Source organism: Pteropus medius, unplaced genomic scaffold (genome assembly GCF_902729225.1).
Source record: "Pteropus medius unplaced genomic scaffold, Ma_sr-lr_union100, whole genome shotgun sequence".
Lineage (NCBI taxonomy): Eukaryota > Metazoa > Chordata > Mammalia > Chiroptera > Pteropodidae > Pteropus > Pteropus medius.
Window position 1 is genome coordinate 7,915,089 of NW_024352785.1, and position 18,039 is coordinate 7,933,127.

The window sequence follows — 18,039 nt, forward strand, 5'->3', positions numbered from 1 at the left end:
TTCACTTAAACACAAAGAAGTCATAACAAGAAAGCAAGAAAGCAGCTGCCCGGAAGTCAAAAGAAGGGGCCTCAGAATGAAACGTACCTTGCTGGATCCCTGGTTTTGGACATTCTGCCTCCAGAACTGTGAAAAATAAATTTCTGTCCCTTAAGAAAAACACACCAAAAGAAGTTATGTAAAACCATAACTAAAAAGGGTGGATCTTAAAGGATGATTCTCAGAGGTCCTTTTCTTTAGCTGAAGACTTTGATAGGTTTGGGATCTGGAAAGGTAAGTCTTGAGTTTAGGTGAAAGGATGGTTAGAGAAAATTTCATAGGTTTGCTTAAGAGAGGCAAGAATTTGGGATTATTGGGGGTACTCCAGGAATAGGAGGGACTGGGGAGCACAGATGGGAAAGACAAAAGGAACGAGGAAGCAACAAAATGGCAAAAAGTCGTGGTCCTATGTCAGATAGCATGGCCAGCGAAAAACCTCGTGATGCAGTGGCTAAAATGATTTTAGAAACTGAGACATATACTGTTTCCGTTGGACCCCCAAGTCCTTTGCAAAATCTCTGCATTCACTTGTTTATAATTTTCAGAATCTTAACAACTGCAATTAGCTTTGCCATCACATCAATAATTACTTAAATCTAAGTATAATTTAGATTTCAGTGTTCTTCACTGTTTCCTCTATATTACACATCTTTCATTTTTTTCAGTTATTTATGTTGTTATAATTTGGCTTGAGTGGAGTATGTCCTCAGAATATTGTTTTTCCAGAAAAGGTTAGTCAAGGATATACTTTCTAAATCCTTCTTTAAAATTGTTTTCTTTTTCCCTCACACAAAGGACAATTTGTATCACAATGTTGGTCACAATTCTTTTTCCTCAAAACTCTTCTAATGTATACTGTGGCTAAGAAATTGAAATATCAGTCTGGTTTTTTTTCCCCCTTTAAATAACTTTTATTTCTTACCTTAGTGTTTGTAAGATTTTGTTTCTATCCTTGAAATAAAAAAAAAAAAAATTACTGACACAAGTCCTGCTGTGTGTGTGTTTTCCACAACTCTGTCTTTTAATACTGAATCTTTTCAATCTTGAGTTTGCAGCTCAGTAAATGTCCTCATGTTATTGCTGCTCCTTTATCACTTCCTTCTCTTATTTATCAAGCTATAATATAAAGGGTTTGGAGTGGATGCCAAGTTCAATTCAACCTGTCTACCAGAATGGCCCTCTCCATCAGACACCAGCCCAGATCTTGATGGCGACAATGCTTGCAGGAGTTCTCGATGCCCACAAGTTGCACTATGTCCACTAGAAGTGGGGAGAACGTCTGTCCGCCACTTTGGTGTTAACGTTTTCCACAAATGTGCCGAAGCAGTGCTGCTTGTGTTCAAATGCCCTAAATGATTTTTCAAAAAGCAGTCTCATTAAAACAAGTTTTACTTATTTACCCTCCTGACCCAAGATAGAGATGTGAATCTAACAGAGGCTGTATATGGAATATAGAAAAATCTTAGTCATAAACACCAGGTTGTTCTCTGAATTCTCTACCTGACAATGAAAGCTCTGTTCTTCAAGTAGTCATTCTGGGGTAAATTCTCAAATCTGTAGAAATTGACTTCCAAAAGTATGGTAGATCGTATTTCTGAAGAAGGTACAATATCTCCCATCCCACATGCTTTTTTGCAATATGAGTCTTATTACCCCTCCTTTGAATCTGAGCTGCCCCTGTGACTGCCTTGACCAATAGAATGCGAAGGAAGTACCAAGACCAGGCATTAAAAAGGCCTGGCAGCCTCCACGTTGCGGACTGCAGGAAGCCAGCCATCATGTAAGAAGTTCTGAAACCACTGTTAGGAAGTCCTGAGACTACCATGCTGTGAGGAAAGCTGTTAAGGAAAAGTTATTCTGACACTCATTAAAATAGTAAGGAAGACTTTATTTAATAGGGATATTGCAGTAGGGGAGAGAGATCAGCTTACCTCTGAAAGCAGCAAAGACGGGTGGAGATTTATAATGAAAGAGCAAAGAGATCAGTAGATGGAAAATTACTAAGAGGAGAAATAAAGGGTAGGGTAAGTTTAGGTTGCTAAACTAACCTAACAGGATTCTTGTTGAAGGCAGAGCAAGGGTTTATGCAGACAGTCCCGAATCTACAATGGTTTGATTTAATGATTGTTGACTTTATAGTGATATAAAAGCAATACTCATAATAAGTCACATGAGATATTTAATAACTTATTATAAAACAGACTTTGTGTTAGACAATTTTGCCCAACTGTAGTCTAATGTAAGTGTTCTGAGCACATTTAAGGCTAGGCTAAGCTATGATGTTCAGTAGATTAGGTGTATTAAAAGCATTTTTTACTTATGATATTTTCAGCTTATGATGGGTTTATCAGGAAGTAACCCCATTATAAGTCGAGGAGCATCTATCTGTATATCAGAGGTGGGGAATGAGGAATTTGATCACATATTGAGGGTGATCAGATATCAGGTGTTGGGGGGACTCTCGCTAAACTTACTATGATGGTTAATTTTATGTGTCAACTTGACTGGGCTAAGAAAACCCAAATAGCTGGTAAACTGTTTCTGGTTGTGTCTGTGAAGATGTTTCTGAAAGAGATTTGTGTGTTAATTAGTAGAGACTGAGTAAAGAAGATCTACCCTCACCAACGTGGGCAGGCATCATCTAACCCACTGAGGGCCCAAATAGAACAAAAGGGCAGAGGAAGGGTGAATTCTCTCTCTCTCCTTGATCTGAGACATCCATCTTCAGCCTTGGACTGGGAGTTACACCATCAGCTCCCCTGGTTTCTAGGCCTTTAAACTCAGACTGAATTATACCACTGCTCTCCTGGTTCTCCAGCTTGCAGATAGCATACTGTGGCATATCTCAGCTTCCGTAATGGCATGAGCCAATTCCTATAATAATTAAACTCCTCTTACATATCTTTTTGGTTCTATCTTCGGAGAATCCCAATACGCTTAACTTTGCAGGATTCTTGCTAAAACTGGGCTAGGCAGGCTGAAGATGGAACAAGGGCCAAGGTCAAGGCCTAAGCCACCAAGAGGACTCAGAGGAGCCAGTCTCAAGTTTAGTCAAGGAAAGAACCTTTGTCAAAGTTCAACCTAGCCATAGGGACAGGCTGCACCACAAGGAGAGGGAGGTGCCCAGCTAGACTTCAGCTGTTCTAGCCATCCCAGCTGAGGCAGAGACATAGGAGTGAAGAAATCATTTTGAATGATCTAGCTCCAGTAGATGCCACATAGATAAGCTATTCCTGTTGAGCCCTACCAAAGTGCAGTTTCATGAGCAAAAAAAAAAAAAAAAAAAAAAAAAAAAGATTGTTGTTGTTTTAAGGCATTAAGTTTTAGAATGCTTTTTTACACAGCAATGGACAAGTGAAATAGGGCAGACTATTCCATTAGTTAACCAAATATACCCAGGCATGCCTGAATTCTCTGATGGGTTCAACTCAGGCCCAGGCTGGGATGGCCCTGCTATCGATGTATGCATGTCAGTCTCATCCTTTAGACTTTTTGAAATTTGAGCAAGAGTTATTTTATTATATCTTTTTATTATATCTATATTTTATTATAGCACCTCTCAAGAGCATCTGTTATATAGTAGCTTCTATGTTCTTACTGGATGGATTAGAGGCCAATGAGTGATCTGTAGCACAGATATTATCTAATCCACTAACTTCTTCCCCTTCTCGCTCTTTCTGTCAATGCTCAAGGTCGCTTTACTCACATCTCCAGCAGCCCGCTCCCACCTACACACACATTTACATCACATCTCTTCTTTAACCCCTTTTCTCCTCCTGCTTTCAATTCTTACTCAACTAGCTTAGGAATATTTCTCTTGCCCGCCTCTATCTTCTCTTCCCACGTTTGTGAACCCCACCCCTACCAAATAGCCTCAAAAAAGACTGATAGGTTGAATTTAGTGGCATAAGGAAAAGGAAGAGAGTTTGATAAAAATTTGATTTGAAAACAAGTGCCATCGATCTCTGAAGCCCTTTCATCATCTCCACAATTTTCCATATCCAACTTCATCCTCCTTTAATTGGACTTGCTTTAATTTCCACAAGCATAAGCATTTAAAAACTTTTATATTTGTTACTGTTTCTTTAATCATCAGTGTGGTACCAACATTGCTGTCTCCACCCACCCCCTTTTCTTGGTACTTTTATACTACTTCAACAATAGTGTAGAGTTAAATAAGAGTTATAGATCTAGTATAGAACTCAAAAAAATATTAGCTCCATCATTAACTCCATTAGTGTGTATGAACCAGGAAATGTAATCAATTTTAAAATGGATCTTTTTGTCTCCACTTATTTAAGAAAACAACTTCATGGTAAGTAGGGTACTACATATATTAACCCTGGGACTACCTGGTTCATTTCCTCACTTCTTCCACAGCGTATATAAAATGTTAATTTTCTGAAAAGAAAACTTCGAATTTCGAGAAACAACTAGTATAAAAGCAAAGTCCAAAAGCAGGTAAACTATGTCTTCTAAAGATTGGTTCATTTCATCCCTAAATGTTTTGTTCGATCTGGTCATTGCATGACATTTTTAACAGGAATCACGTACACTTTAGAAAGAAATAAGACTTATTTATCAGCATCGAATTAATCCGGTAGTGCAAAGAGGGCTGGGAGGCGGGAATTGAGGGCACAGAGAAAAATCAGGGGCTGGATTCCAGTCAGACTAGCTGAAAATCTATGCTCAGCCATCATTAGCGTGAATGGGCAAATAACCCCACTGATACTAAGCTTTTGGGGGGATTTTTTGTTTCTTTAGTGTTTGTTTTACCTGTAAGAGAATAGCTGTCTTACCTTGCTCGGTTTTTTGAAAAGTACCTTTGTAGGTGTGGCATGAACAGCGGCTACTAAATTGGAATGGTGTATATTTAGCTGAAGAACAAAAAAGCTGAATTAGTACTTTGCAAAAATATAGTGAATTTTAGTATAGATGATCTTCATGCTTTAAAAAGGTATATAGTCAATTTTCTAACATTTATACATCACGTTAAAACACAGTGCCAGTAATTTTGCTAGTTCCACCACTATAAAAATCCACTTAGCCAAGTAAAAAGCCAACTGCAGGGCCCAGGAGTGGATAAAGATAAAACTTAAAGGGCATTTTCTTGCCTGCTCCAACGACCTGCTCAGAACTACACAGACTTCCCGCAGGACACAGACTGCCCGTGGCGGAATGCCCTCGTCTACTGGTGAGAGTATATAGCACCATCCAAATTCAGGGCGAAATTCGACGTAAAAGCATGAAAATTTAACCCTAGCTTAGCAACAGCGCATGCGCCCCAAACGGCCAGTTTGGGTGATACAGAGAAAGGAAGGAACGAGACGCTTTCGTGGATTCTATCGCGAGAGAAGAATGCCGAATAACACGTAAGAAACTAAAGATCCTGGCGTCGAGTGATAGGTGCCGGAACAAACGGACAGTGAGAAGCCATAAACGCGTGGGCAGGACTTCCGCCGGAAGATAGGGTGGTCTGGGAAACCTCAAAGCCGAGTTCCAGCCGGTTCTTTCCCTGCAGGTACAAGACTGCTGCTGCTGGGGTACGGGTAAAGATGGCTTGCGCCGCGGCGAGATCCCCGGCGGACCAAGACAGGTAGGTCCTGAGAAAGCAAGAGGCTTGCTGCGAGCCCACGAGTGTTGCGTCGCTTTCTCCACCCCTGAGAAAGGTTCGCCGGTCAACTCCGCCCGGCCGTAGGCTCTGCGCCTCTTTGAGCGTTTGCTTGTCCCGAAGGCCAGCAGCCCACGCTCTTCGCAGGGTCACTGAAATCCCGACTTTAGCTCAGTGTTTATCTGTACGTGAGACAAAGGATTTCGGGTGCCTCGTGGACATGACATTATGTAAAAAGGAGACAAAAAAAATTATGCAAATAATAAGTGTACTGGCAAGTCGTGGTAATGAATGAATGAATGGAATTTTGGAAATACTGCTCTAGTGATAACAGCTATGTTTTTCTGTGACAGGTTTATTTGTATATATCCTGCTTATTTAAATAACAAGAAGACCATCGCAGAGGGCAGGCGAATCCCCATAAGTAAGGTAAGCAAGTTGGCGCCTTGGTTTGAGGGGTTGGGAGGGCTTTACTGTTAGGGTCACAGAAGCTTCTTTTACTTTATTGCATTTGGCGGGGAGAACTCAGGAGAACAGTAGCCAAGAATTTTCTTAATAATGGTAAAACCAGAAAGGCACTAAATTCATAGTTGAAGGAATTTTTTAAGTGGTTCTTCATGAGCTTGTGTTTGAAAGAAGCAGGGGAGAGTTGTAAGGTTTGCAGTGTTTTTATTTAAACTAAGGTTATGACAGTCATCCCTTTAGTTAAGGAAACCAAAATCGTGTCATTGTACAATAGAATGTCCAGAATGTAGTTGAGTTTTTAAAGAAAACTTGCAGAAAATTCAGAGGTGTAGAGTTTTATATTTTTATGTCAATGATCTTTTTTGAGATGGGTAAAGTTACTTTAAAAGTTACTTGGGTTAGGAAATTGCCCACTGCCAAGTGAAGCGCCTCTGCAGCAGCTTTTTTTTTTTTTTTTTAAAAATTAAGCATATACAAATTAAGAATTACTTATTTTGCAATCTAACGACACAACTTGGTCTGAAGCAACGAATTCATTATTTTTGTGTTATTTAATATCTCACATTTTGCTGCTTAAATGTGTAAAGGAAAGTCTGTTTTGCTGCCTGATGATAAAAGAGAAGATACCAAAGCACTGGTTCAGAATAATGCCTGACATCAAGCCACTATAACAGCTTTCACATAATTTGGAGAATGATTAAATTATTTTTAACTTTATTGATGTATAGCATACATACAGAAACACATAAATCTTAAGTGTCTGTCTTGATTAATTCTCACAAAGTGAGTACACATGGGTAACCAGCACCATAATTTAAAAATAGAAAACATTACTGGCACCCAGGAAGATTCCTTTTTGTCCCCTCCCAGTAATCGCCCTCTCTACATATACTCACATACAAGGATAACCACTATCCTGACTTGCAACTCCATATATTACTTTTGCTTGTTTTTGAGTTTCATTTAAATGATATTACACACTATGTACTTTTGTGTCTGTCTTTTTTTCACCAAACTTTAAGCTTATGAGGTTCATCCACATTTTTGAGTGAAATTTAATTCTCATTGTTCTGTGGCAGGTCTTTTCAACAGCTGCAGTTGACATTTTGAGCCAGATGATTATTTGTTGTGAGACTGTCCTGTGCATTTTAGGTTGTTTAACTGCATCCTTGGCCTCTACCCATTAGATGCCGGTGTGCTACACCACTCTTGTTATGACAATCAAAAATGTCTCCAAACATTGTCAATGTAGGTTGGGGGGCAGAATTTCTTTCCCGAAAACCACTTCTTTGTAGTATTGCATTGTATGAATATTCCACAATCTGTTCTTCTGTTGATGGATAATCAAATTGTTTCTTGTTTGGGGCTGTTATATATAGTGCTGCTGTGAACATTCCTGAGTTTGTCTTTTAGTGAACAAATTTTTGCAAGGCCATAATGAATGCATGTATTTAGCTTTAGCAGATACTGCCAAACAGTTTTCTAAAGTGATTGTAGTAGTTGTTTAACCAATATTCACTGGGCACGTACTATGTTCTAAGTATCAGGTGCTGGGGAATATACTGGTGAACAAAATAGTCCTTTTCCTTGTGAAGTTTATGTTCTGTTGGAAGGGTGATGGACATACAAGTATGAATCAGTGTTATTCTTGGGAATTTTTTTTTTTTATTATTACAATGGAAATAACTGTACCTATTAGAAAAGGAAACCTATGGTATGTGTTTTGATTATAGTATTCGAAATGATTTACACAACAATATTGCAGTATCCACTTTAAGCTTTTAGTATTTTCTTTTTCAATTACAATTGACATCCAGTGTTATATTAGTTTCAGGTGTATAGCACAGTGGTTAGACATTTATATAATTTACAGAGTGATCCCCCGATAGGTCTAATATCCACCTGACACCGTACATAGTTATTACAACGTTATTGACTTTATATCCCCATGACTATTTTGTAACTACCAATTTGTACTTTTTAATCCCTTCACCTTTTTCACTCAGCCCCTCAACTCCTTTCCCATCTAGCAGCCATCAGTTTGATCTCTGTGAGTCTTTGGTTTGTTTGTTCGTTTATTTCGTTCTTTAGATTCCACACATAAGGGAAATCATATGGTATTTGTGCTTCTCTGTCTGACATTTCACTTAGCATAACACCCTCTAGGTCTATCCACGTTGTCCCAAATGGTAAGATTTCATCCTTTTTTATGGCTGAGTAATATTCCATATATGCCACCTCATCTTTATCCAGTTGTTTATTTATGGGCACTTAGGTTCTTCCATATCTTGGCTTTTGTAAATATTGCTGCATAAAGTGTTTAGTGCTCTTGTTTTTAACTGTTCAGGCTGTTGAAAATCCTACGGCTACAGAAATTCAAGATGTGTGCTTAGCAGTTGGACTTAATGTATTTCTTGAGGTAAGATGTGTTCTTCACTATTTTCCATACTCATCTCATTGATGTAATAATTTTCTTAAACAAAACCTGTATTTATATACTAATTAATTATTTATTTATTTAATGTTAGAAAAATAAAATGTACTCCAGAGAATGGAATCGTGATGTCCAGTACAAGGGCAGAGTCCGGGTCCAGCTCAAACAGGAAGATGGCAGCCTCTGTCTTGTACAGTTCCCATCACGTAAGGTTTTTTCAGTGAATGAGTAGAGTTTGGGGATAGGTTATTCCTCTGCACTGCAGAAAAGATTCTGATCTTTTGAAAGGTACAAGTCATAATTTGTGTTCTACAGATCACTTTAGATAAAGGACTATCACTATTGGAGAGGTAAACAGTGGTTCTAACTTTAAGTTAAGGACCTCTTTGAGAATGTAATAAAACCTACTAATGATTTCTCCTAAAAAATTATTTAGTGAACATTTTATATACTTCTGGAAGTCCATCATTGCTCCCAGATAAAGAATATAAAATTATTAAATAGTCAAATGTTAATTGCCATTTCAGATCTTAGAGATCCTGAAGTTTGCTTATAATTTCCATTAATAAATCTAAAAAGCCACATTTAGTGAAAAAAGAGATATGCATAGTGTGGTACCACTTGGGTAAATTTAAATACGAAATAAAAAAATACCCAGTCTTAGGATAGTAGTTAACTTAATGGCAAGCAGGGAGTGGGGTCAGGAGGGTTGTGGTCAGAAGACTGTAGCATTATCCTTATTGTTTTATTTCTTAAAAAACAATAACTAAACAAAACTGGACATCAGTATTCCAAAATGTAAATTCTGGGTATTACAAAGATGAGTATTTCCATGCTATTCTTTTCTGAGTTTTTTATTTAAAAAAATGTATATTTTTTTAGAAAATATATTTAATATTTTTAAATGGAGCTTTTTTTTCTTTTTTCTTTTTTTGACACAATAACCCCAGACTTATAACTTGTTTTTAGTTGAATTAAAATAGATTGGTTACACACTAAAACTTGTCAGGATCAGTAGATATTTCTAGAAACTTAAGATTTTCTGACTCAGGAGTGATTTGTATATTCCAGTGTGTTTTTCCTTCTCTTTGACATCTTTTTCTTTTACTTTAAAAAGACCAAAAAAAAAAAAACTTTTTGATTTAAAAATTGCAGTTGAAAAGATGTTGTTTCTTGTTTCCAGTAAGAAAATAGTTACAAAGTAAAAAAGGAAAGCCAGGGGCTTGGTATCTTAGAGTAAGGAAGGCAGCTGCTGGAGCTGAAGGAGGTAGTTGGTGCACAGAACAGGGGTGCCGGTATTCAAAAGTCATCTGAGTAATATCTTTTGTAGCTTAATGACATTGGATTTTTGTTACAAGAGTTAGAGGCCTTTGTTTCCCTAGCTTAAGTTACAATGATAGGATGATTTTTTCCAACCTGTTATATTTAGAAGTATTCTCCTTTGAACTTCAAGTCAACTACTAGGACAGAGACCAAAATTTTTGTTTCACAGTGTTTTAAATTTTGATTCTGTTCATTTAAATATTGCAGTGTCGTTCTCAATACTTTTCTCCACCAAAGGCCCCCACTTGAACAAGTCATTGTCTTCATAGTCATTTTTTTCTTTTAAAATCCTTATCATTTTCTTGATATGATGATTTCTTGAACTTTGTATTATTTAAGTTAATGACCTTTTTTGTCTTATCTCTCAGATTATACACTAAGCTTAACTTCTTGTTCCTAGGTAAGTCAGTAATGTTGTACGCAGCGGAAATGATACCTAAATTAAAAACAAGAACACAAAAAACAGGAGGTGGTGACCAAAGTCTTCAGCAAGGAGAAGGAAGTAAAAAAGGGAAAGGAAAGAAGAAGAAGTGACCTGATAATGAGAGTCAAGTTTGTGATACTACTGTAAGAGACATGAATGGAGATTTCTAATTTGTATCTGAGAAAAACAGAAGCTTTTTGTTTGTATTATTAAACTGAACTGTGAGTATCTGTGCCTCCCAGCTTCAGCATCAGAGTTGACAGTGAAATAAATTTACGTCAGAAGTTTGCATCTAGCATTTATGCAGTATAAAATAAATTTTTTTGCCTTTCAATGCAGTTTTTGTGGAAGAAAGAGGCATTTTTTTAAATGGACAGTGGACTCTGCCATAAATTACTTGAAATCCTGTATCTGTCCTCTGAAAAAATGTTCAGATAAATGAGTTTAAAGATTCGAAACACATTTTGTTCATCTTTTAAGTTAATGAAATAAAATTTGAAACTGACTTATAGCTTTTGCTTATGAACTAATCTGTGCTAGTAGAGGAAATAATAACATGGGTAATAGAAGTTTAGTGTGAGCTTAAAACTAGAAGAAAATGGTTAAATCCTTTTGGAGGTCTATGAACAGCAAGACTATAGATCATATTCTTTTAATCAGTTACGGTAATCGAATTTTTCAATTACTAGTTTTTTGACATATGGAAAGTCTTGGAGTTTAAGCTTTAGATTTCCTTATTTCGTAGACTTAAGAACATTATTTTAATTGCAATTTTAAAATTTCCTGTGCTTTAACACCTTGAGATACACTTTTTTTCAAGAACCTAAATTGGATTGGTGATTCTGACTATTCCAAAACATTGTTTCTGAAAGTGGTGATTTTTTTGTAAAATTTAAGAGAATTTCTATCCAGCCATGTTTTTGTCTACTGAGTACCTCTTGGGGAGCTGCCTTCCCTGACCATGTGTGCTCCTGGAAGGGCTGTTATAGTCATGCAATACATATTGTTTAGACGGTGATCCCAGAAGATTGTAATGGAGCTGAGAAATTTCTATCGCCTGTGACGTCTTAGCCGTTGTAAATTCAGAGCACTTAACTAATGTTTGTGGTGATGCTGGTATAAACAAACCTATGTTGCCAGTCATGTAAAAGTATAGCAAATATAGTTATGTACAGTACATAATACTTGATAATAAACAACTATGTTACTATGTATTTACTATGCTTTTTTGTCATTTTAGAATATACTTTTTCTACGCATAAGTTTGCTGTAAAATGCTGCATTATACCAGCAGCACCCTCAGACAGCTAGTATTTACCATGTTTCTTGATTACATTATTTATTCTTGCATTTGATTTAATCTCATGTTGTTTTATAAATTTGGTGTAGCCTAAGTGTACAGTGTTTTTTAAAGTCTACAGTAGCGTTCACTAATGCCCTAGGCCTTCACATTCACTCACCACTCCCTCACTAACTCACCCAGAGCAACACCCAGTCCTGGAATCTCCATTCGTGATAAGTGCCCGGTACAGGTGTACCATTTTTAAACGTCTTATACTGCATTTTTACTGCACCTTTTCTATGTTTAGGTATATTTAAATACACAAATAGTAAACTGTTGTGTTAAAATTGCCTACAGTATTGAGTACAATAACATGCCATACAGGTTTGTAGCATAGGAGCAATAGGCTATACCGTGTAGCCTAGGTGTGTAGTAGGCTGTACCATCTATGTTTGTGTAAGTGCACACTGATGTTTGCACAATGCTGAAATTGCCTAACAGTGAATTTCTCAGAACATATCCTGTTGTTAAGCACCACATGGCTGTAATTACAGGACTGCATCCTGACCACAGGATATGACCCAAGCCAGGTCAGTGGATTATTTCTCAGGAATTTAAATCTGGAGTAGAAACACAGGTACAGATAGTGATGGGAGCTAAAAGGTCTACAAATTTGAGGTATTCCTGATTCCTATTCTTCCTGAAGCCTGGAATTTTGTGAATTCTACTAAATATCCTTCCAGTAAACCCGAATTACATTTTTATGGCTTGAGATCAAATGATTCCAATTGATTACTAAATAAATGAACCCATAGTTTCAGAGCTTTAAATGAGATTTTATACCCAGGCTGTATGAAGATGATCCATTGGTGCACAGGAAGAAGTATTAGAATTTCTAATTTTTTTTTCTCTTTAACAGTTTCTGTTGTTAGTTTGTTTTATATGTAATATAAAATGTAATAACATATAACAGCTTATATATTTAACTTATAAATATTGGGACAATATGTCCAAAACATTCAGAGCAGGCCTCTTTAGGAAAGTGTATTAAGAATGTGTTTGGCTATGTAACAGAAAACAATGAGGGACTTAAACAGGCATTGATTTTTTCAAATAACATTAAATCCAAATGTTATAGGTGTTGCTTCAATTGTTCAGTGATGCCCTCAAGATCTTCACACTATCTATCCATGCTATGTTTCGAAAATCCTTATGATTGTCGTTTCAAGCTTGTAAAAAGGCTGATACATACAGCACCAGACAGCACATCACAGTTCAAGGCAGAAAGAAAAGATAGCTGTGCCAGACATATCTGTACCCTTCCCTTAAAAGGAAAGCCAAAGATTTCTCAATCCCTCCACAGCCAACTTTCTCTTAAGTCTCACTGTCAAGAACTGTGGCGCATGTCCATCTTCAGCTGCAAAGGAGACTGAGAAAGTGAATATATAGCTTTTTCAGCCCTGACAATAGAGGCAACCAAGTAGAAAGTAGTTGAGAATGGATATTGGAGCAGCCAATATCCATTCTGAAAAGATTTGTCACAGAATGATGATTGAAACGTAAAATTGTTTTAGTTCTGGAGCAATAAGAGAGTTGTCAGGAAATGTTTCAGAACTGTTGCTGGAACCCTTGCTGTTTCTTTGTATTATTGCAGTCTGAATAATTGAACTTTTCTTCTTTGCCAATCAAATGAAAAATGGAATCTTATAATGAGCAAGGTTGAGCATTTATGTGTTGAAACACCATTTGTATTTACTTCAGTGAATTATGTGCAAATCCTTTGCACACTTAAGGACTTATTTGTTAAATTATACATAATTTAAAGAGACAGCTAGTATTAATAGTTTCAATTTTAGGCATTAACTTCCATCTTAGAAGAGTAGGATTTAGTTCTTCTTTACCCTTACCACATGCATGCCTGCTTCTCATCTCTCCTACCAATTGCCAATATATTTTATAATTTTAGTCACTATTCAGAATTCGCATTATTATTCCATTTATAGCTGAACCATGTTGCTAGCATCTTTGCTACTCAAAAATGTGCTGCTCAGGGGTCCAGCAGTACTGGTCTCCCCTGGGAGCTTGTGAAAAATGCAGACTCTCTAGCCCCAGCCCAGAATTCAGATGCATTCAACAAGATCCCTAGGTGATTCTTAATGCACATTAAAATTTAAGAAACACTGAAGTATGCTATGGATATTTTCATTTTCTGGACATGTTTTCCTTGGAACTGGTATTTTTTCTTTTATTTGCTTAGTTTTCTAAATATCACTAAACCATACATTATCTGTCGTCAAAATGTCTTTTCAAAAAGTTTGTTCACATCAGGTAGTTTATTTTTCCTCAGCAAAAGGATTTATTTGAGGAAAGAAAAAGTTGCAATCTGGGATGTGTAGCTAGGCCAGCCAGGTGGAGGTTTCCACCCGGAGGAAAATGGAAAAAGTACTTCATAGAGGGGAAGAGGAATTTAAGGGGCGGGCAATCACCAAGGCGGAGCTCTATCCTAACTCTACTTTCCCGTAGGGCTCTCCCGATGACATGGGTGTGAGAGCTTCCACACGCACTCCCCATTCCTGTCTTGGTTAAGATCTCCGTCATAAGTTTTGACACTCAACCTCCTCCCAGGCCGTTGGACCACCAGACTCCTAGGACGCAATCCAGCGGAAAGACAGTCCCCAACCCCTGTGCTCGCCCTGGGGAAGGGGTCCTTTCTAGCCGCACAGCCTGCAGGCTGCCGGCGAATCCCCCTGGGCTCAGCCTGATCCCCACCAGGTGGCGCCCCAGAGCATCCCAGTGCATCTACACCTTCCTCACAAAGAGCAGGAAGCCCATGAGGCTCGCACCTCAGCCCCAAAGATCCTGTATCAGTGTATTCTGTGTATCCCCTTTTTTCGGTTACTTGTTTTGTTTAACCGAACTTCAAGATCATCCTGGGAGAAATGCAAGGGAGGTAAATGTTTTTAGACCTTGGATGTCTGAAAGTGTCATCAGTCTACCCTCACACTGTTTGGCTAGGTATAGAATTAGAATTGGAAATCGTTTTGTTTCAGAAGTTCAAGGGCATTACTTCATGGTCTTCCGACTTCTGTTATAGCTGAAGGGAAGTCCAAACCATTCTATCTAATTCATGATCTTTTGTGACCCATGTGTTTCTTTTTGAAACGCACAACCATATTAGTATTCAGAAATATCACAATACGCTTTGGGTCTTTATTTTTTCCTGTCTATGCTGGGTACTTAATGGGCCATTTCAATCTGGAAAAGTATTCATAAGTTCTAGGAAATGTTCTTGAAAAAATTTTTAATGATTTTTCTCCCTTTTCGGATCTTTCTTGGACTCCTGATTTGAATATTGGACCTACTGGACTAGTCTTCAAATTTTATCTCTTTTTCTTCTTATTTCCATCTCTTTGCCTTTATATTCTACTTCCTAAAATTCTTTAGTTTTATCTTCTGACTCTTCTATTGAATTTTTCATTTTTCTTTTATTTTCAAGTTCTCTAAGCTCTTGTCATCTGAATGTTTCCCTTTTCTAGCATTCTATTATTTCATGGATGTAATTTCTTATTTCTCAGAGGGTATAATTTATATTCTTTTCTAAGTTTCTCTTTTTCCTTCCATTTTTATTTTGATCCCTGTCAAGTGGCTTTCCTTAGATTGATTTCTTTAAAAGTGAAAGATCGAAAAGCTGATTTGAAGTTCTGAGCACATATGGGCTTGCAGACTGAGTTTTACTAACGATAGCTGTCTGAGATGTTTTTTGGGAAATTTCCAAGATCAGAGGTGTTTACTCTTAAACTGATCTGTTTTCTCAGAATGATAAAGCTCTCAGGACGATAAGGACCTGGGAGACTAATGGGAGAAGATGGGGTGGGGAAATGGGTCTCTGCATTTAGTCACTCATTCCTGTTTTAATACAATTTCTATCCCTCAACTCTGCCTGTGTCCCCTCCTCCAAAGATCCTCTTACTATTTTCAGAAGATAAATCTCCAGTCTTACTTGAATAGGGGTAAGGTAGTTGTTTTTTAACCCTCCTTGTTTTAGTTCCCTCCCAATATTAAGATTGCTCTTTATAGTTATTTTGATATTGGATGTGACTTTATAATGAAATTTCTATATCCAAAAAGAGACTAGATGGGTTAGGTAAAATAACGCTCCTCCCAAACCTGTGAATGTTACTTTACATGGCAAAAAAAAAAAAAAAAAAAGGCTTTGCAGATTTGATTAAGGATCTTGAGCTGAAGAGAGTACAGGTATACTTCAGAGATTGTGAGTTTGGTTCCAGACTACCGTAATAAAGCGAGTACAGGCCTACCTTGGAGATATTGTGGGTTTGGTTCTAGACCACCATCCTAAAGCATCACAAGAAAACGAGTTGTAATCGTTTTGCTGGTGGAGGGTCTTACCTTCCGTTTGTGAAAAATACAACACCTGTGAAGCACAATAAAGCAAAGCGCGATAAAATGAGGTATGCCTACATCCAGGATTATCCAGGTGTGCCCAATGTAATTACAAGGTTCCTCATGAAAGCGAAGCAGTAGAGGGCGTACTAGAGCGCCAGGAGCCGAGGAATTCCGGCAGAATCTTGAAGCTGAAAGCAAGGAAGTGCATTCTCTTAATCTCCAGGAGGAATGCAGCTCTGCCAACCAATTTTGGATGTCTGACCTTCAGAACTGTAAGCTAATAAATTGTGTTGTTTTAAGCCAATATATCTGTGGTAATATGTTACAGTAGTAATAGGAAATTAACACATCAAGTGAACTATATAGTTAAGACACTCTCCAGACCTTAGGATTCTTGGCCTCATTAGTAGTCTCTACTTAGTGGTTTGTAACCCTGGCTACATAGCTACATATTAGAATCACCTGGAGTTTTTAATTGCATACTAGCACCTAGATACCACAGTAGATTCAGAATTTCTGGTTGTGGAGTCAGATACCAGTATTTTTGCAAAGCTGCTCAAGTGATTGTAATGTACAGCCAGGTCTGAAAATCTCTGTATACTAAGTGTAAAAATAGCATTTACCTAACGCAGTGGTTCCTGGACCATCAGCATCACCCGGGAACTTGTTGAAAATCCAAACTTTTCAGCCCTACCCCAGAACTACTAAATCAGAAATTTTGTGGGTAAGGCCAGCAATCTGTGTTTTAACAACCTACCCCTCCCCAAAGAAATTCTGTTGCACACTGAAGTTTAAGAACCACTATCTAACCAAATAAACTTATTGTTTATAATTTTTACGAGGTGTGTTATAAAGAGATGTTATAAGTTGTTAATATTATAATAAGTAGCCAAAAAAACTTTATTAAGGTCATTCTCAAATATATTTACTTTCCTGCTATACTATACAGAACTGCAATATTTGATGGCTAAAGATCTGAATCATGTCTGTTATTCTAAAAACACAGAGACTGTAGACATGTAAAGGCAGATATAGAAGACAGAGCTAACCCACATCCTCTAGCAATGTTTTTAGTAAAATTCTTAAATTCTTGTTCTCAAAACAAATACAGAATAATTTGGAGGCACATAAAAGAAATGTTTACTACATAACATATTCAATACACTCAATTTGTCATGAGACTTGTATCTAATGCAATGCAGGAGTAGAAAGCAGTGGTTTAGATTTCTTTTAACTTTAGTGCTAATTATTGATAGAAACTTTTTTTGGTTGGTATATCTTCTTTAGGGAAAGTCTTTCCTCTGACAGGTAGTATTCACCAGGGGAAAACTACTGGCCGGTCAGGAATGGGATTAATAAACAGCAGTGTTTGAGGTTCATTTATCTGTTGTCAGACTTTACGTAAATTTTTCTAGATTTGTTTTAAAAGCCCCACAAAATGAGATATAACACTTCAATGAGATAATGGAATTTTATTTACATCCATTTCCGTTTAATATATCACATCTTCAGGATAGGTGGTAATTTAATTAAAGGCCATGCTCGTTTTCCTCAGGCGGTGGACAGAAGACTCTCCAAAATAGCAGTAATTATTGATCAGAAACCTTTAAAGTAGAGAAAGAACTGCTGTAGAGATTCTGTAACTTTACTTACCCCCCCAAATACCATTCATGTACAAATAAATGCTTGTCTTCTAGCTAGAAACAGGCTCAGTTAGTTTTTCAAATACTCTAACCACGGCAACATATTTACTTGGGAAATCTAAACTGAAGCAGAGTTGTTAAAACTCATAATTTCTCTTGTCTTTAACATGTACACTTTGACTGCCAAAAACAGTAACAAATTTCCTCCAGAATGCATTATAGGTGAAAGCTATCAGAACAAGTTTGCATTCAGAATGTTTTCTTGCTGTAGTGGTTTTTAAACTGATATTAGCCTGTAAGTAGTTATGAGCAATAGTAACTTTTATGCCTCCCATTTTACCTGATAATATATTCTGTATACTGACAATCTGATTATATGTTCTGTATGCTAGAAGTTGGCTAATTTCCATTTTT

General features: G+C 37.2%; 1 protein-coding gene across 1 annotated transcript; it reads left to right on the forward strand.

Moving 5' to 3' along the window:
• The first annotated feature begins 5,479 nt into the window (after positions 1 to 5,479).
• Positions 5,480 to 11,510, forward strand: SRP19 (signal recognition particle 19). Its single transcript, XM_039848465.1, has 5 exons — positions 5,480 to 5,635; positions 6,004 to 6,079; positions 8,463 to 8,534; positions 8,644 to 8,755; positions 10,273 to 11,510. Exons 1-5 carry the CDS (start codon positions 5,595 to 5,597, stop codon positions 10,404 to 10,406), a joined length of 435 nt encoding a protein of 144 aa, XP_039704399.1. The 5' UTR covers positions 5,480 to 5,594; the 3' UTR covers positions 10,407 to 11,510.
• Positions 11,511 to 18,039: the final 6,529 nt, after the last annotated feature.